We start from the raw sequence: 17,177 nt of genomic DNA on the forward strand, positions 1-17,177 counted from the left end.
CAAGGTTTGAAATTAATCGGACAAGTACTTACCGAGCTATGGCGATTTAGCCGTTCGCCGTTCGCTTTGGCGTTGCGAATGGACCAAACCATTGCATGTAAATAGAGGGGGGGGTTCTGTGGTCGTTGCGAATGGACCAAACCATTCATGTAAATAGAGGGGGGGGGGGGGGTTCTGTGGTCGTTACTGCCACGTGGTTTCAAAGTTTTTTTTTGTTGTTGTTGTTTGCACGCATGTTTTTTTGCACCCACGTACGGGCACGCCCTAGGATGTTTACACACACACACCCCTACACAAATTTTTTTTTTTTTGGCAAGGAACGGGCACCCACGTACGGGCACGTCCTAGCTTATATATAGTACGGGCATGCCCTAGTCTATCTATAATTCCAGTAATCTCTGTGTGTATGTATGTCTGTATGTTTGTCTGTGACCGCTGTTTCTCGACAACCACGGGTCCGATATACTTTAAACTTGCCAGGTATATTGCTGGGGACCCGAGGATGTGCCTTTTCAAGGTTTCATATTAATCGGACAAGTAGTTACCGAGCTATGGCGATTTCTTTACCAAACTCCGCAAGCCGTTCGCTTTGGACCAAACCATTTCATGTAAATAGAGGGGGGGGATTGTCACCGTACTCGCAAGCCGTTCGCTTTGGACCAAACCATTTCATGTAAATAGAGGGGGGGGATTGTCACCGTACTCGCAAGCCGTTCGCTTTGGCTTTGCGAATGGACCAAACCATTTCATGTAAATAGAGGGGGGGGGATATAATTTTAGATATATATATAGAACGGGCATGCCCTAGTAATTCCAATGAACGTTTGGTTCCAAGACATCTTGAAAAGTAAGTTCACCCCCACAAAAAAAAAAAGCCATATTAAATGCCAAGTCTGTATATATATATATATATATATATATATATATATATATATATATATATATATATATATATATATATATGTATATATATATATATATATATATATATATATATATATATGTGTGTATATACTGTATATGTATATATATATATATGATATATATGATGACATATATGACAATATAGGCAATATGATATATGCCGTGTCGACTAATCAAGTTGCATCCCTCGGCATGGTCTTTTTGTCTGAATTTCACTGTTAATCAGCCCTCGGAACGCAAGGCAATCTTGGAGAGTCAACATTGCATATAATTTTACCCAAGTACTCCGAAACTGAAGGTTTTTGGAAGTGCACACAAGGGGATTTTGTGTTCTACAGTGTTCAAGTATATAATTCAAATTGAAATAAAATTAAGATTTTAAAGGCTGGAGAAAATAATAAACTTTTTTCCGATATTTACCGCAGTGATGCACAGCCTTTTGAATGAAATGAATGAATGAATGATCGTTTTAAGGCCATTTTCCCGCTAGAGCAGGGGTTAGCCTTGCGGGCCCTATGACAATCATGGTTCCCTGTTTGAGGCAATGTTTTTTTATGGCCGGATGCCCTTCCTGACGCCAGCCCTTGGTCACGCTCTTACAATGCGCAGGGATACGGTGTGCCTATTCTAGGTTGGGGTGCACACCGTGATCATTCATCCCAGCAAGCTGGTACTCAATTTGTCGACCTCGGAAGGATGACAGGCTGAGTCAACCCCCCTGGCGTTAATTCAGCGATCGACCGGGGTTCGAGCCCAGGATCCTAGGATCCCAAGCCAGCACCCTAACCGCTAAGCCAACACCAGGCTCTGCCTTTTACACTACTTTATTTAACATATGTTAAATTAGTTCTTCGTGCTTGTTGTTCGCATCCTTTATGATATCTCTGAAAACAGTAGGTTTCCTGTTTGGAAAAAAATTTCATTTTTGTTTGACTGTCAGACAAACTGCACAATTAACTAAGATGATGATTCATAAGATTAATTTTATGATTAATTTTCATAAGAGACAAACAAATTGCTGTGCACATGCACGCTCGGGACGATATGTCATACAATTAGCCAAGTTCAGAGCCAAAGTACTGCTAAACTGCAGGTTCATGTTTGATTCATGTTCCGGTTAATGTTCCACAGTGTTCAAAATATAAAATTCAATTGAAATGAAGTAGTTCCTCGACCATATAAATAAACTGATAGAAAGAGTGAACGAATTGCTTAACCCTCTAATCGCTTAATGCACGCAAAGTAATAAGGTTTTGTGCATTCTTATTGCATCGACTTCACAAAATGGACAGTCTGGGGATGTAAACTTAGTTAATTTAAATAAAAACATTTATTTATTTGCATCACATAACAATGAAATTAATTTTCTTCATTTTAATTATCACATGCACTTTTTGAGTTCAGTTAAACTTTTGGATCAGAGAATTCATTTGTAAACTAATGGGCATTGTTTTCAATGTGACAGATCCAAGACGTACCATGCAACATTGTCGAAAAACAATGACATCAAGAAGAGCAAATCTCTATCTTTACTTCAGGTAAGTAAAAGCACAAACAATTGCTCTTAAGTCATTGCATCATGATTTTTAGGTTTCATCCAGTACTTTATTTCTGATGCATCTATCTATAATTCCAGTAATCTCTGTGTGTGTGTGTGTGTGTGTGTGTCTGTGTGTCTGTGTGTGTGTGTGTTTGTCTGTGACCGCTGTTTCTCGACAACCACGGGTCCGATATACTTGAAACTTGCCAGGTATATTGCTGGGGACCTGAGGATGTGCCTTTTCAAGGTTTCATATTAATCGGAGAAGTAGTTACCGAGCTATGGCGATTTAGCCGTTCGCCGTTCGCTTTGGCTTTGCGAATGGACCAAACCATTCATGTAAATAGAGGGGGGGGTTCTGTGGTCGTTCGCTTTGGCTTTGCGAATGGACCAAACCATTTCATGTAAATAGAGGGGGGGGGGGGGTTCTGTGGTCGTTACTGCCACGCGGTTTGGAATGTTTTTCCGAACGGGCACCCACGTACGGGCACGTCCTAGCTTTGGAAATTTTTTTTTTTTTTTTTTTTTTGGCAAGGAACGGGCACCCACGTACGGGCACGTCCTAGTCTATCTATAATTCCAGCAATCTCTGTGTGTGTGTGTGTGTGTGTGTGTGTGTGTGTGTCTGTGTGTGTGTGTGTTTGTCTGTGACCGCTGTTTCTCGACAACTACCGGTCCGATATACTTGAAACTTGCCAGGTATATTGCTGGGGACCCGAGGATGTGCCTTTTCAAGGTTTGAAATTAATCGGACAAGTAGTTACCGAGCTATCAGCTATGGCGATTTAGCCGTTCGCCGTTCGCTTTGGCGTTGCGAATGGGCCAAACCATTTCATGTAAATAGAGGGGGGGGGGGTTCTGTGGTCGTTGCGAATGGACCAAACCATTTCATGTAAATAGAGGGGGGGGATTGTCACCGTACTCGCAAGCCGTTCGCCGTTCGCTTTGGCGTTGCGAATGGACCAAACCATTTCATGTAAATAGAGGGGGGGGATATAATTTTAGATATATATATAGTACGGGCATATATATAGTACGGGCATGCCCTAGTATTTAAAATTGCACCTTTGAGAAATAAACCAGGCTATCCAGGGCCTACTTTAATTAAGTGCATCGAGGTAATCTTTCAAGGTCAGCACACCATTCGTGGTAATGGCAGTTATCAACAAAATGATTGGGGCTGAAACTGAACTTTGCTCAGTGGGAGTTGAACAGGATTCTAAATAGGAACTTGAACTTTGAATACACTTTATCTCAGAACAAGTATCATGTCGGAGAGCCTAATTTGCTTCTCAACTTAGCATGGATTAACTACTTGTGTATCTCTCTGTCTCTCCCTTTCTTTCTCTGGAGAAACTTCAGAGAAGAGAGACACAAAAAGGCCAAGGGAGACGACTCCACAGGTTAGGGATGATTCCATAGGGAAAAATATGGGGACAAACGAGAGGAGGATTGAGAAGCTTGGACTTGTTAACCTTGGGAGGGAACAAATTAATGGAACATTTGTGATATACTGCAGTTAGGGAAAGGAGATGAGTAAGGGGTGAAGGGTGAAACTCCAGATGATACTGGTCCACAAGCACACCAAATTGTAGTGAAAGGGTATAAGGTTATATGTCTCGGCCCTCTTTATAGCATGAGCTATAATTTATATATATATATACAGTCACGTGAAAAAGTAAGTACACCTCATGTTACGTTTTGACTTTTTCAACATATTTCAACATACAGCCATTTGATCTTCATCTATCTATAATTCCATTAATCTCTGTGTGTATGTGTGTATGTGTGTATGTGTGTATGTGTGTATGTGTGTATGTGTGTATGTTTGTCTGTGACCGCTGTTTCTCGACAACCACGGGTCCGATATACTTGAAACTTGCCAGGTATATTGCTGGGGACCCGAGGATGTGCCTTTTCAAGGTTTCATATTAATCGGACAAGTACTTACCGAGCTATGGCGATTTAGCCGTTCGCCGTTCGCTTTGGCATTGCGAATGGACCAAACCATTCCATGTAAATAGAGGGGGGGGGGGGGGGGGGGGGTTCTGTGGTCGTTGCGAATGGACCAAACCATTTCATGTAAATAGAGGGGGGGGGATTGTCACTGTACTCGCAAGCCGTTCGCCGTTCGCTTTGGCGTTGCGAATGGACCAAAACATTTCATGAACCAAACCATTTCATGTAAATAGAGGGGGGGGGGGGGGATTGTCACCGTACTCGCACCCACGTACCCACGTACCCACGTACGGGCATTGCACCCACGTACGGGCATGCCCTAGTCTATCTATAATTCCATTAATCTCTGTGTGTATGTGTGTATGTGTGTTTGTATGTGTGTATGTATGTGTGTATGTGTGTATGTTTGTCTGTGACCGCTGTTTCTCGACAACTACCGGTCCGATATACTTGAAACTTGCCAGGTATATTGCTGGGGACCCGAGGATGTGCCTTTTCAAGGTTTGAAATTAATCGGACAAGTACTTACCGAGCTATGGCGATTTAGCCGTTCGCCGTTCGCTTTGGCGTTGCGAATGGACCAAACCATTGCATGTAAATAGAGGGGGGGGGGGGGGTTCTGTGGTCGTTGCGAATGGACCAAACCATTCATGTAAATAGAGGGGGGGGGGGGGGTTCTGTGGTCGTTACTGCCACGTGGTTTCAAAGTTTTTTTTTGTTGTTGTTGTTTGCACGCATGTTTTTTTGCACCCACGTACGGGCACGCCCTAGGATGTTTACACACACACACCCCTACACAAATTTTTTTTTTTTTGGCAAGGAACGGGCACCCACGTACGGGCACGTCCTAGCTTATATATAGTACGGGCATGCCCTAGTTTCAACAATATTGATAGATAAAGGTGATATAATATAACAAATGTCATGAAACATTTACATTTAGTAGTCCATTGTGTTACGCATTCGGCCCTTCCGTGGGTGTGGTTGTCATCCACTTATAACCTTGCTGGTGATGTAGTATTATTCTTATCGGGGTTGGAAAGGAAACGGTGGTTATTATTGTTTAAAGGAAATTGTTATTGTGGTGAAAAGGTTAAAAAGCGCTCCTGGTAAAAATGTGGCCGGAAATCGGATTGTGAGCCGGAAGACGGGGGGAGCGAAGAGGAAGAGGCGTGGAGAGAAGTAAAAAGATGATCTTGGTTGAAGCTCCATACCGAGCGGTCGAGCGTACAGTGCGAGTGAACTTTGAGTCCTTGAAAGGAAGTTCGTGCGATAGGTGATATCCCCGGAGTGCTGTGGAGCCTGCGTAGTCGGGTATCTGCATTGAGGTTCCGGAGTATCCTTGTCTCGAAGCCCCGGCTCGAGTGAAAGCCGTCCGCCATTTCGCCATGCGTGCTGCCTTCAGTGAAGGAGGTTTTTGTCGCGTCGGCCGGGCATTATTCCCCGGTGGGTTGCCGGGGACGGCTGTGCCAGAAAGTGGCTTTTGGAGGATTATAAGGAGAATCGCTGATTGAACCGCAAACGTGTACATCTGAGCGCGTCTTTGGGAGGTTTTCCATTCCACCGCTATTTTGCTGGGTGTTGGACCACGTGACCTCTGGGTTGCTTCGATCGTCCATGCCTCAATTGATTTTGATCGAACATTGATCCAACGATCGCTGGAGCGAATCGACTTCGCCTTGGAGGGGTACAGAGACATTGGGGGAGTGCCGTGAGTTTGGGTTAAAGGACTAGATAAGGTGGTACCATCTTAAGATAGTGATTGTAGGGTGAAGTGCTATTATTATTTGTGTCGTGATTCCGGTGTGATTTATAATATATTATTGTTTGTCCATAACCCTTGGTGTGGTTTCATTATTGATTTGATTGTTTCATTTGATGGTTTCATTGAGGGTTTCATTATTGATTGATTTCAACCAAGGATAACATATCTTTCTGCCGGGGACCCTCTCGGGGTTCGGAGGTTTATCAAGACCAGGGGATAGGGGAGGACCCCGTAACAATTGTATAATTTAAATAAACATAAATGCAAATTTCGCATGTGGAAAAAGTAAGTACACCCTTGGCTCTAATAGGTGGTATTGCCCCCTTTGGCAGAAACAACCTCAAGTAGGCGTTTCTTATAACTGTCTACCAGTCTCTGACATCGACTGGGAGAAATTTTTGCCCACTCCTCCATGCAGAATTCTTTCAGCTGTGAGATGTTTGAGGGGTTTCTTGCATTCACAGCTCGTTTCAAATCCCCCCACAACATCTCGATGGGATTTAGATCCGGGCTTTGACTTGGCCATTCCAGAACCCTCCATTTCTTTCTTTTCATCCATTCCTTGGTGGATTTACTGGTATGTTTAGGGTCATTGTCATGTTGCAAGGTCCACCTTCGGTTGAGCTTCAACTTTCCGACAGATGGCCTCACATTATCCTCAAGCACCCTCTGGTACAATGAAGAATTCATTGTGGATTCTATGATGATGAGCTGCCCAGGCCCTGATGCAGCAAAGCTTCCCCAAACCATAATATTTCCACCACCATGCTTGCCAGTTGGTATCAGGTTCTTGTGGTCAAATGCTGTCTTTGGTTTTCGCCAAATATGTCTTCTGGTACTGTGGCCAAATAGCTCTACCTTTGACTCATCTGTCCAGAGCACATTGTTCCAGAAGTGCTGGTCTTTGCCTAGATGTTCATTGGCAAACTTTAGTCTTGCCCTGATGTTCTTTCTGGACAGCAAAGGTTTCCTCCTGGCACACCTCCCATGTAGATCAAATTTGTGCAGCCTCTTTCTCATGGTAGACTCGTGCACTTTGACATCAACAGTGGCAAGAGCTACCTGTAGGTCCCGTGATGACATTCTGGGGTTCTTAGAGACTTCTTTCAGCATCTTGCGGTCTGCTCTCGGGCTGAACTTGCTGGTGCGGCCTGGCCTGAAGAAGTTGGCAGTTGTTTGGAATCTTCTCCCCTTGTAGATGATCTTCCGGACAGTCGAATGATTGATTTCAAATTGTTTGTAGATCTTTTTAAATCCCTTCCCAGAGTCGTAGGCATCTATAACCTTCTTTCTGAAGGCCTCAGAGAGCTCTTTTGATCTAGGCATGGTGATGCCACACACTTCAACAACAAAGAGCAAACCAAACGAAATGTCTGAGGTTTAAATAAGACAGGTTCCTCCAAGATCCTCTCTAACGATGTTCTCATCATTTGCACCTGAGCTGGTGCACCTGATTCTAATTTTAGGTATTTGAAGTAGTGATAAATGTCGGGGTGTACTTACTTTTTCCACATGCGAAATTTGCATTTATGTTTATTTAAATTATACAATGGACTACAAAATGTAAATGTTTCATGATATTTGTTATATTATGTCACTTTTATCTATCAATATTGTTGAAATGAAGATCAAATAGCTGTATGTTGAAATATGTTGAAAAAGTCAAAACTTTACATGGGGTATACTTACTTTTTCACGTGACTGTATATATACTGTATATATATATATATATATATATATATATATATATATATATATAATTATCGCAATAATAATTAGTAGTATAGTAATATAATTATAGCATAATATATATAATTACATATATATATATATAGTTATATATATGTATATATATGTAAAATTATAGCATGAGCCTCCATCCTAACTGGAAGTGCAAGGTTGAAAGCTGGCGCTCCGGCTCATCGGAGAGAACAATACCATAATACACTGCACATAAATATTTGATATTGTGAGAATTTTAGTGATTCAAATGATGACAGTTGAGTGGTTCAACATTGTTCAAGGAAGGTTATGTAACAAAGCTATTTTTCTGGAATGACAAGAGTACGGATGTCACACTTCGTTTAAATGTCATGTTCTGGGTTCAGGTTGCAGGTTGTTAAACAAAAATGAGCGAGACTAGGTACTGCAATATTCAAGGGTCTCTGTGTAGCAATGGTGCTGTTCTACGTTGGCAGACAAGGTACACCATGGAGGAATATGTTTGGAAAAATGTGTGGTTGATGTTTGGGAAACTAGCCCTTTGTCGGAGCAAACCACTCTTATGGTGAGAGTTAGCTTTTTATTCAGTGAAGGATAATGTGGATCTGCATCAGTCGACAAGATAAACGATGGATTTATATGTCACCTTCAAAAATTGTGGTTGATTAGCTGAGAGAAATCAAACCATTTTTGTGGTTACATAACCAGCGTATGATGATTGTTTTTAACACAGAATTGGGTAGAAGAACTTGCATCGGAAAACTTTTAACTCTCACGGTTTATTGACATTCACAATAGCTGAAAGTTATACGTTCCACAAGGGTAGTTTGTCCAAATCTTCCAATATAATAGATCTCTTTCCACAATTAAGATACCCCTCCCTCCCGCCCCCAAAATGTTTAATTGCTGCAGTATTACCAAAACAATGCAAGATTCGTTGGAATGTTTTTCTAATTACTTTAAGGAAGGTGTTACTTTTGTGTCTTCACCTTCATTTTTTTTCCTTAGCTTGGCCTGCTGGAGAAATAATTACACATGGGACTTTGAGGATAAGCAGCATATCTATTATTTAGAGTTTGTTTAATTTTCTTTCTTGGCGGGAGGCCGCCCGTTCAGGTAAGGCCTCGGGTCCTCCCCCGCGTGCGCCAAAGAGATAATCTCGCCAGGTCCGGCTTATACGCCTCGGAGTAAAGCTCGTTTTGGCCATCCATCACCCTGAGGTGTTCACTACAGGGTCGACATGACAAGCACGAATATCTCTCTCTCTCTGTGAGTTTGTTCCTTATACATGGCCACATCTTTAAAGCTACAATCTCCATACTCGTGGTACAGATACAACGTTGTGCGTGCATTAATACGGGCCATGTGGTCATGGCCTCAGAGGCCTTTTTGAGGCCAAAAGTTGAGGCCAACGTGACCAATATAGCAATTCTTTGAAAACAGGACGACCAATTGGTCTCAAATTGAAAAGGCTGGATTTTTTTTGTGCAAGGCTTTTTAAAGTCCATGAAATAATTTAAATCCATAGATTAACTTAAACTTTTCCTATCACTGGTGACGGTTACTTTTGCTAACCTCAATAATCATGTAATGTGTATACATTTGCTCAGAGTTGGAATGAAAGCTTCGTCTCCAAATCTAACAGATTTCCCAAGATTTATATTTACTAGACTCAGTGGTGTAATGGTTAGACAGACTGGGAGGAAGATTGGCGGTGCAAATAAGCATCGCTTCCAGCCTCTACATCCAAGTTGGTAAACCCTGGCCGAATCACACCAAATATTTTAAAAAGAGTACGTGCTACTTCCTTGATGGAGCCTCAGCAGTTATAAAGCATAGAGCACAGACAAACAACCATTATGGAGGATTGATGGGCCGACTGGCCTCCTCCTACTGTGAAAAAGTTATTTGCAAGAAAACTTGTGTTGTTATTGTCACATCAATGGAGTCGCTGCTTCCTGGCACACTGAAGCAATGTGTTTTGCCAATGGCAGAATCAAATAAAACCACAAGTAGCAGAACAGCAGAAAAAGCAGGAAACAGTTTCTTCACATAAGAAGGCGGGAATTAGGGTGACACGTATTCTTAAGAAACATCACTGGTTTATTAAATGACCCACAATACAACACAACTGGAGAATCCTGGGATGACGGATAGAGTGAAGCAAATGAAAGAAGATAAATAAACAAAGACACTTAATCAGTAATCCAAAATACACTTGATACAGATGCATTAAAACATATGGAGTCACACGCACTCATCCACTCACACACAAAGGAGAGAAACCAGGCAAGGTCTTGAAAGATATGGGTGGGCTTGTCTCCAGAACGAAGCCTTAGAAAAGACGGTAGGGAGGCACAGGTCAGCCATGCGGCAGCCGCGAAAGTGAGCTCACTGCACACCACTTACCATGGAAATACCACTGACCCCGCAAGTTCCCAGCTCAAACCAACTCAACTCACCCAACGGCCGAGTCACCTGATTTCTGAGTGAGAGAGAGAGAGAGAGAGAGAGAGAGAGAGAGAGAGAGAGAGAGAGAGAGAGAGAGGCTTGACTTTTGTGTGCTTTTATTATAAAAGTATCGAAACACACACGGGAAACACCACAAATTTTTACAAGAGAAGAAAGTTGTACAAGCAAAAAGATGTATATACATATATATGTGGACATTGAGCATAAATAAAATTAACAAAAACAAACTCAACACCTCATCTGTAAAAAAAATCGTCGTTCACACTGCCGAAACTTATCCGGGCCGACACTATTCCTTTAAAGCAAAAGAGCACATTTTCATCTCTGCCACTCAATTTGATCTTCCTAGTTTTATAAATTGCAAGTTTAGCAATCCCGCACAGAAAATTCAAGAAAGGGAACGCTGTCTTGCTCTTGGTGCTCGTTTCAATGCCATATACAAAAATTGGAACAGAAAAAACAAACTTAAATTTATAAAATAACTGTTGGAGGAAACAAAAAAGGGGTACCAATCTCCTACATTCCACAAAAGCATGGGTCACATTTTCAGCCTCTTCACAAAAAGGACAAACATTCTGTACAGAGGGATCAAACTTATGAAGTAAGTATTGGGTGACCAGGGCCTGATGAACTAATCTCCAATTTAAGTCTCCGGTTCGACATAAAGTTGGAGACCTATACATCTCTTTCCACACTGGAGATAGGAACGAACAAGCCAGAAAGATCTCCTCCCACCGATTTTTTAAAAGGTTTTGCGAAACCCGGTATAAGCACCTCTTGGAATATCCCATAAATAACTTTTTTCCCCATCACATGAAACACACCACAACCATCTGAATTTGAGAAGACACACTGTTGTTTTTTTGAGGTGATTTGGAGCTCGGGGAAATAGAGACGAGAGTCCACCACTTCATCTGCCCCAGTCCACCCGATATTTAATTCCCTGAAAGTTTTAATCACAACTCTCAAAACTTTGTCCACCATTCTCGATGAACAAACCCCCACTTTTGATGTGAGAGAGCCGGTGGGTAACCATCCATTTAGGGAAGGCTTCATCAGGTCTCGCACTCTGCTTATTCCATTACTGGTGAAGCAATGCATAAATGACCTGGAGGTTGAAATTTCGGGGAATAAAGGATTCAGAACCAATGGCTCATGCATATATTTTTTGGCATCGTAGGACACCTCTAATCGTTGTATTCCAAGGACTTGCCAGGCATTCAAAAGGCTCTGATGAAACTCGGGGAGCAGAGTCGTGTTGACATGCTGCAGGTCCATGAGGAAGAGCTCTCGGTCATACTTCAACCCATCTGCTTCCTGCAGCCAAGCATTTGTGAGAGGCCGTCACGGGACACACTCACCATACAATAAACGCTTTATCGTCAACATGCGTAAAGCCATTATCCGACTCGGAACATGTATCAAGCTTTGGCCACCTGCATTTCGGGGTCTGCACACCACGTCTGGTCCAAGCCAATGGTGGCCTCCCCAGAAAAACTGAGTTAGAACCCTCTGAATGCCTGTGACCAAGTATCTAGGAGGTTGGAGGGGGATAACTTTATGCCAAATAAATGGAACCACCAGGTTATTTATTATTGTCACCCTTGCCTTAAGCGATAGAAGGTGGTGCAACCATTTCCATCTAGCTAGTTTCTGCTTAATTCTTTCCAAGAAACCCTCCCAATTTTTTTGTTCATATGCTTGGACTCCTAGAAATAACCCTAACTATTTAAACCCCTCTTTATTCCACTGCATTCCTCCTGGTAACACAGGCAGAGCTGAGGAAGGTGGACTGGGGCCCACCCATAAGGCAACACTTTTGTTCCAATTTACTTTTGCCGTGGAAGTGAGCTCAAACTGGGACAGACATCGAGAGACCTCACTCACATCATTTTGGCTGGAAACAGCAACACAAATGTCATCCACATAAGCTGGTGACCATTTTGTAGTTTTTTGTTAAGGAGACTCCTTCCACTGAGTTGCGGAGCAAAGCTAGTAAAGGTTCGACCGAGAGACTGTAGAGCATACCTGAAAGCGGGCAGCCCTGACGGATGCCTTGCTGAAAGGGAAAAGGGCGACATAAGCTGTTGTTTACCTTCAACAGACAGGATGCATTTTCATACAACAACTTAACATAGGAAACAAAATTTTGTCCAAAACCAGTTCTCCTTAGTACAGCAAACAAAAAAGAATGGGCAACACCGTCAAAAGCTTTTTCTTGATCTAAAAGAACCAAACCAAAACCATGACCGAGTCTTGGTCATCAGTCTCGGTCAAGTACGACCGAGACTGATCAAGTCTCTCACCAAAAAAATGTTATCGTAAATAGAACGTTCGGGAACACAATAAGACTGATCAATATCAATCAAAAGGGGGATGACTTCCTTTAGACGTAAGTCGAGATGTCGAGCGCCTTCGACAATATTTTATAATCCGTATTTAGGAGTGACACAGGCTGCCAATTTGTGACGTCTTGCAAGTTTCCTTTTTTAGGAAGGAGACACAAAACTGACCTCCGGCAACTTAATGGCAATTCACCTTGTTCAAGGCTATCATGAAAGATGTCAAGTAGAGTAGGGCCTAGAATGTCCGAAAAGGCTTTGTAAAATTCAACTGGGAGGCCGACAAGTCCAGGGGCTTTCCCATCCTGGATTCCTTTAAGAGCAGCAGTAAGTTCTCCGAGAGAGATGCCAGGCTCCAGTTGTTGTTGCTGGTCTTCAGACAGAGATGGGGGCAGTTCAAACATCCCGTTTCTGTTTTCCTGGTTCATCGTTCTCAAGGCAAACAGCTTTGAATAAAAGTTTCGTAATTCATTCTTGATGTCACTTTGAGAAGACAGAAGCGCACCGGCAGAAGAGCGCAAAGCGTGAATTTGTTGGAGCTTGGCTGTCTTTTCCAAATTGAAAAAGTCTTTGTTTGGTTTGTCAAGTTGGATATTGTCCATTCGCAGTTGGACGAAAGCTCCAGATGCACGCTCTTTCACCATTTCAGCCAGTAGTGTTCTTTTCTCTGACAACTGCTGGACATTTTCGTTGGGCATTCCAGATTTCTGCTCACAATAAAGTATGTCCTTTTTAAGGCAGATATCACACCGAGTGTGTTACATGTATTATAACGGCAGTATTGCTGGCAAAAACACTTAATTTGGGATTATGTGCAATCCCACCATTGCCTTAAATTTAGGTAGGAAAACTTTTGCATTTCACATTCCTTCCATACCATTCTGAATGCTTCTTTGAAATGCTCACTTTGTAAAAGTTTGACATTGAAAGTCCAATATGCACTTCTACAAATGTGATGATGTAGACTACGGATTTTTATGTTAAGAAAATAGGCCTTTTATGTTTTGAAAAGCGGGAATTTTTTTTTTTAATGTGAAAAAATCCCGAAATATTTTTTTCCCCCGTTTTATTCATTTTTTATTATTACCAAGTTTTTCAAAAATCAGTCAAAAAAAGAACAAAAAATGGTAAGCTTTTTCCTGCACAACATTAAGCACTCTGGGGGTAGTAAACAGGTAAAAAATGACATTCAGGTACCTTTATTGCAACCGCATTGTTTGATAAGTAGAGGACTAGAAGAAATTGACAAGACCCTTTTAGGAACGGTTAAAGTAGGTGTTTGAAATCATTATCTTGGTAATGTTCTCCTTGGTGAGGCGGTATCGGCGGTCGGTGAGGACGTTTCTGTAGACGGAGAAGGACCTTTCCACGTCGACGCTGACGATGGGGCAGTACCTCAAGAGGGGGATGTCAGCAAGCTTGACTCCAGCCGGCACACCAACCTCAGATCCGTGCTGATCTCCATCCAGGATCAAAGCCACTGTCCTCAGCACACCAATGTCGGGATTGCGCTGCAGCACCGCCTTGAACTTGGTGAGCAGGATCTCCTTATGGCAGCCTCGGATCTTTTCGAGCTCCTCCTTGGCCTGATCAAGGAGCTGGAAGGCCTTGGCCAGCTCCATGCCGGCCTCCTCCAGCTGCTAAAGGATCTTCGGGATGAACGACACGTGGGCATTTAAGAAGACCAAACTGAGCTTGATGTCCGCCTTTCCGAACAGGTCCTTGGCACTCCGGATTGCCATCGCGTCGTCATCGTTCAGCTGGTCCACAATGTCCTTGACGGCCTCGAAGTGCTCGGCGTAAAACACCGTGGCGTCGATCCACGTCCCCCACCGAGTCAGAATGGGCTCCGGGGGGAGAGAAAGATTGGGCTGCTGCTCCTTCCAAAAGACAACACGCGATGGGGCTTTGACGAACACCTTCTTCGTCGTGGCAATCAGGTCGTTGACGTCCTTGAACATTTCTCGGACTGTCTCGCAGACATGGTACAGCCGCCTCACTGCTGTACACGCTGGGGACGCAACGCACGCAAGTGGACGCAACGTTTTGTTTTTGAGATCGATCGCAGTTAAAAATTTCGATCGCAGTTACAAATTTCGATCGCAGTTTAAAATTTCGAAAAATTCCCTAATTTTTTTTAGCGTTGCCAGACATTTTCGACCAAAAAGGGCATTTTATTTTATTTTTCCCGAAAAAGGGCGAAATTCTTTTTTTCTCCGAAAAATAGCAAAATAATTTTTTTGCGCGCAAAAAAGCCGTTTTATGTGAAAAAATATTTTTTTTTTTTTCACATAAAAATCCGATGTGCAGCTGATGAGGTAAGCCACATGCAACAACGACCATGTGATGATCAGAAAAACCAGATGGCCTTATATAAGAATTCTTGACAAGATTTACCTTATCACAGTTAACATAAATTCTATCCAAACGAGCCATTGTCAAAAGATTTATTGTGGCACAAACCCACGTGTACTGCCGGATGTTAGGGTTCTGTACCCGCCACACATCCACAAGTTGAAATTTTTTAACGAGCTGTGCCAAAGGCCTTGCACTCGGTGGATGAGGCTCAGGAGTGTTTCTATCAAGTTGTGGGTTGAGGGTACAGTTGTAGACTCCCCCCAGACAAACCAACATAGACAAGTCAATAGTGCTTAAAAACCTGCTAACTTGTGAAGAAAAGCACTTCTTGCAGAGTTAGCACTAGGGCAGTATACATTAGTCGTGCAAATCTTTTGGTTACCACTGACAAACTCCACAGATAGTAAATGGCCCTTGCAAATTTCCCCACATCTGATCTCCAACAGCTGGAGTCTGGGATGCAACACTACTGCCACACCAGCCTTGGCATCAACGAAAGCACTGGAGAAAAAGTGACAACCTTTAAAGATTTTACGTCACTAACCTCAGAAGACTGATTTGCATGCATCTCTTGTAACATCAGCACATCATTTTTTTCATTCTGAAAAATTTGAAACACCTGGAGGCGACGCACACAACTGCGACCACCGTTGATGTTTAAGGATGCTACTTTTATCTCCATTCTGTTAACTATTCATGAAGTTCCTTACCCGCTCGAGTTACACATTTTCTTAGCCTCTGGAATTGAGGTTCTGACATGTTAACCTGATAGGGTTCACGAATCATGTTCTTTGCAGTCAAAATAAAATCATGCAGATTCGGAAAGCAGTCTTTGATTTTTACATTTCTTTTCCTGAATGTTTCATTAAGGAACTTAATAACATTTTCTTGAGAAACCATGGTGATGGTGTTGTCATCACCCGCCTCACTCTCTTGAGCACTTAAAGCACGAAAGAGTGGAGTAGAAGAGGTATCATCAGAATCAAGTGCTTCATCTTGATCTGCACCTTTTTTTTTCTTTTTTTTTGTATACAGAATCGAGGCTCGTGAAAGAGCTAACATTTATCACACAAACAAATCAAACAGCCAAACAAAATATATAAAAAGAGGGAGCGGTAGACAAGATGGGGAGAGAAGGGGAAGCACACAAACACAACATTTGAGAGCAGGGACATCAGGACATGTGTGAGAGGGAGAGTGCTTGGGGGGTGGAGGCATGGGAAGGGGGGGGGGGGGGGGGGTGTGAGAAGTATAAAACACAAGGACACCAAGGACTTCCAGGAAAGAAGTTGGTATTTAAAAAAAGTGGATTTGAGGTGAAATTAGCGGGGGTAGAAAAGATCAAGGTTTTGGATGGGGGAAGATAAGAGATGGTGGTGAACAGCTGTTTTAAAGACCTGGAGGGAGGAGTGGGATTGAAGAGAGTGAGGAAGTTTGTTCCAGAGGCGGGAGGAAAGAGGAATGAAAGAGTGAAGGTGAGCAGAGAGTCTTGATTTTGGAAATTTAACCAGAAGAGGGTTGCAGGCAGATCTTGTGCGACCTGCAGGAATATTTGCGGGACAGAGCCCAGAGAGAGCTGGGGGGGGGGGGGGGTGTGGGGGGGAAAGACAGAGAGGAGTCGGTAGAAAACAGAAAGACCACCAACCTGCCTGCGGTGAGTGAGTGAAAGGTCCTCGGAGTTAGCTTCATCGCGGGAGATTCCAATGATTCTGAACGCTTTGGTTTAAACAGCGTGAAGACGAGCTAGGTGTGAGGCAGGAGCCCCAGCCCAGAGGGGAGAGCAGTATTCCATTGAGCTGCGGATGAAAGCCTTGTATGTGGTGAGGAGCTCAGTTGTGCCAAGGAAGGACGTCGCACGACGGAGGATGCCCAGTCGGCGACTGGATTTGGAGGCCAGATTTGAAATGTGGTTTTCCCAGGAAAGATCATGGCAGATAGTGAGACCCAAAAGCTTGAGTGACAGAACTTCTTGGAGAGGATTATTCAGAAAGTGGATGGGAGGGTTGTCCAGTCGGTCTTTTCGGAGAGACATCGTAAGAGTGTGAGATTTGTCAGGATTGAAAGACATGTTCCACTTGGTTGCCCAGTCTGTGAT

The 17,177-nt window shown here is 42.9% G+C and overlaps 1 protein-coding gene across 3 annotated transcripts in view; it reads left to right on the forward strand.

The window, feature by feature from the left end:
- The window catches only part of LOC137422356 (uncharacterized), a 162,073-nt gene that overhangs the window by 35,355 nt on the left and 109,541 nt on the right, over positions 1–17,177 (forward strand). For all 3 annotated transcript variants that reach the window (XR_013622685.1, XM_078773426.1, XM_068109106.2), the window contains exon 3: positions 2,390–2,462. Coding sequence is in view for 2 of the 3 variants with exons in the window: in XM_078773426.1 (XP_078629552.1) it covers positions 2,390–2,462 (73 nt within the window). In the remaining variant the exon portion in view is untranslated. The remainder of the gene's footprint in view (positions 1–2,389; positions 2,463–17,177) is intronic.

This window comes from Myxine glutinosa, chromosome 2, assembly GCF_964187855.1.
Source record: "Myxine glutinosa chromosome 2, kmMyxGlut1.1, whole genome shotgun sequence".
NCBI classification, from domain to species: Eukaryota; Metazoa; Chordata; class Myxini; order Myxiniformes; family Myxinidae; genus Myxine; species Myxine glutinosa.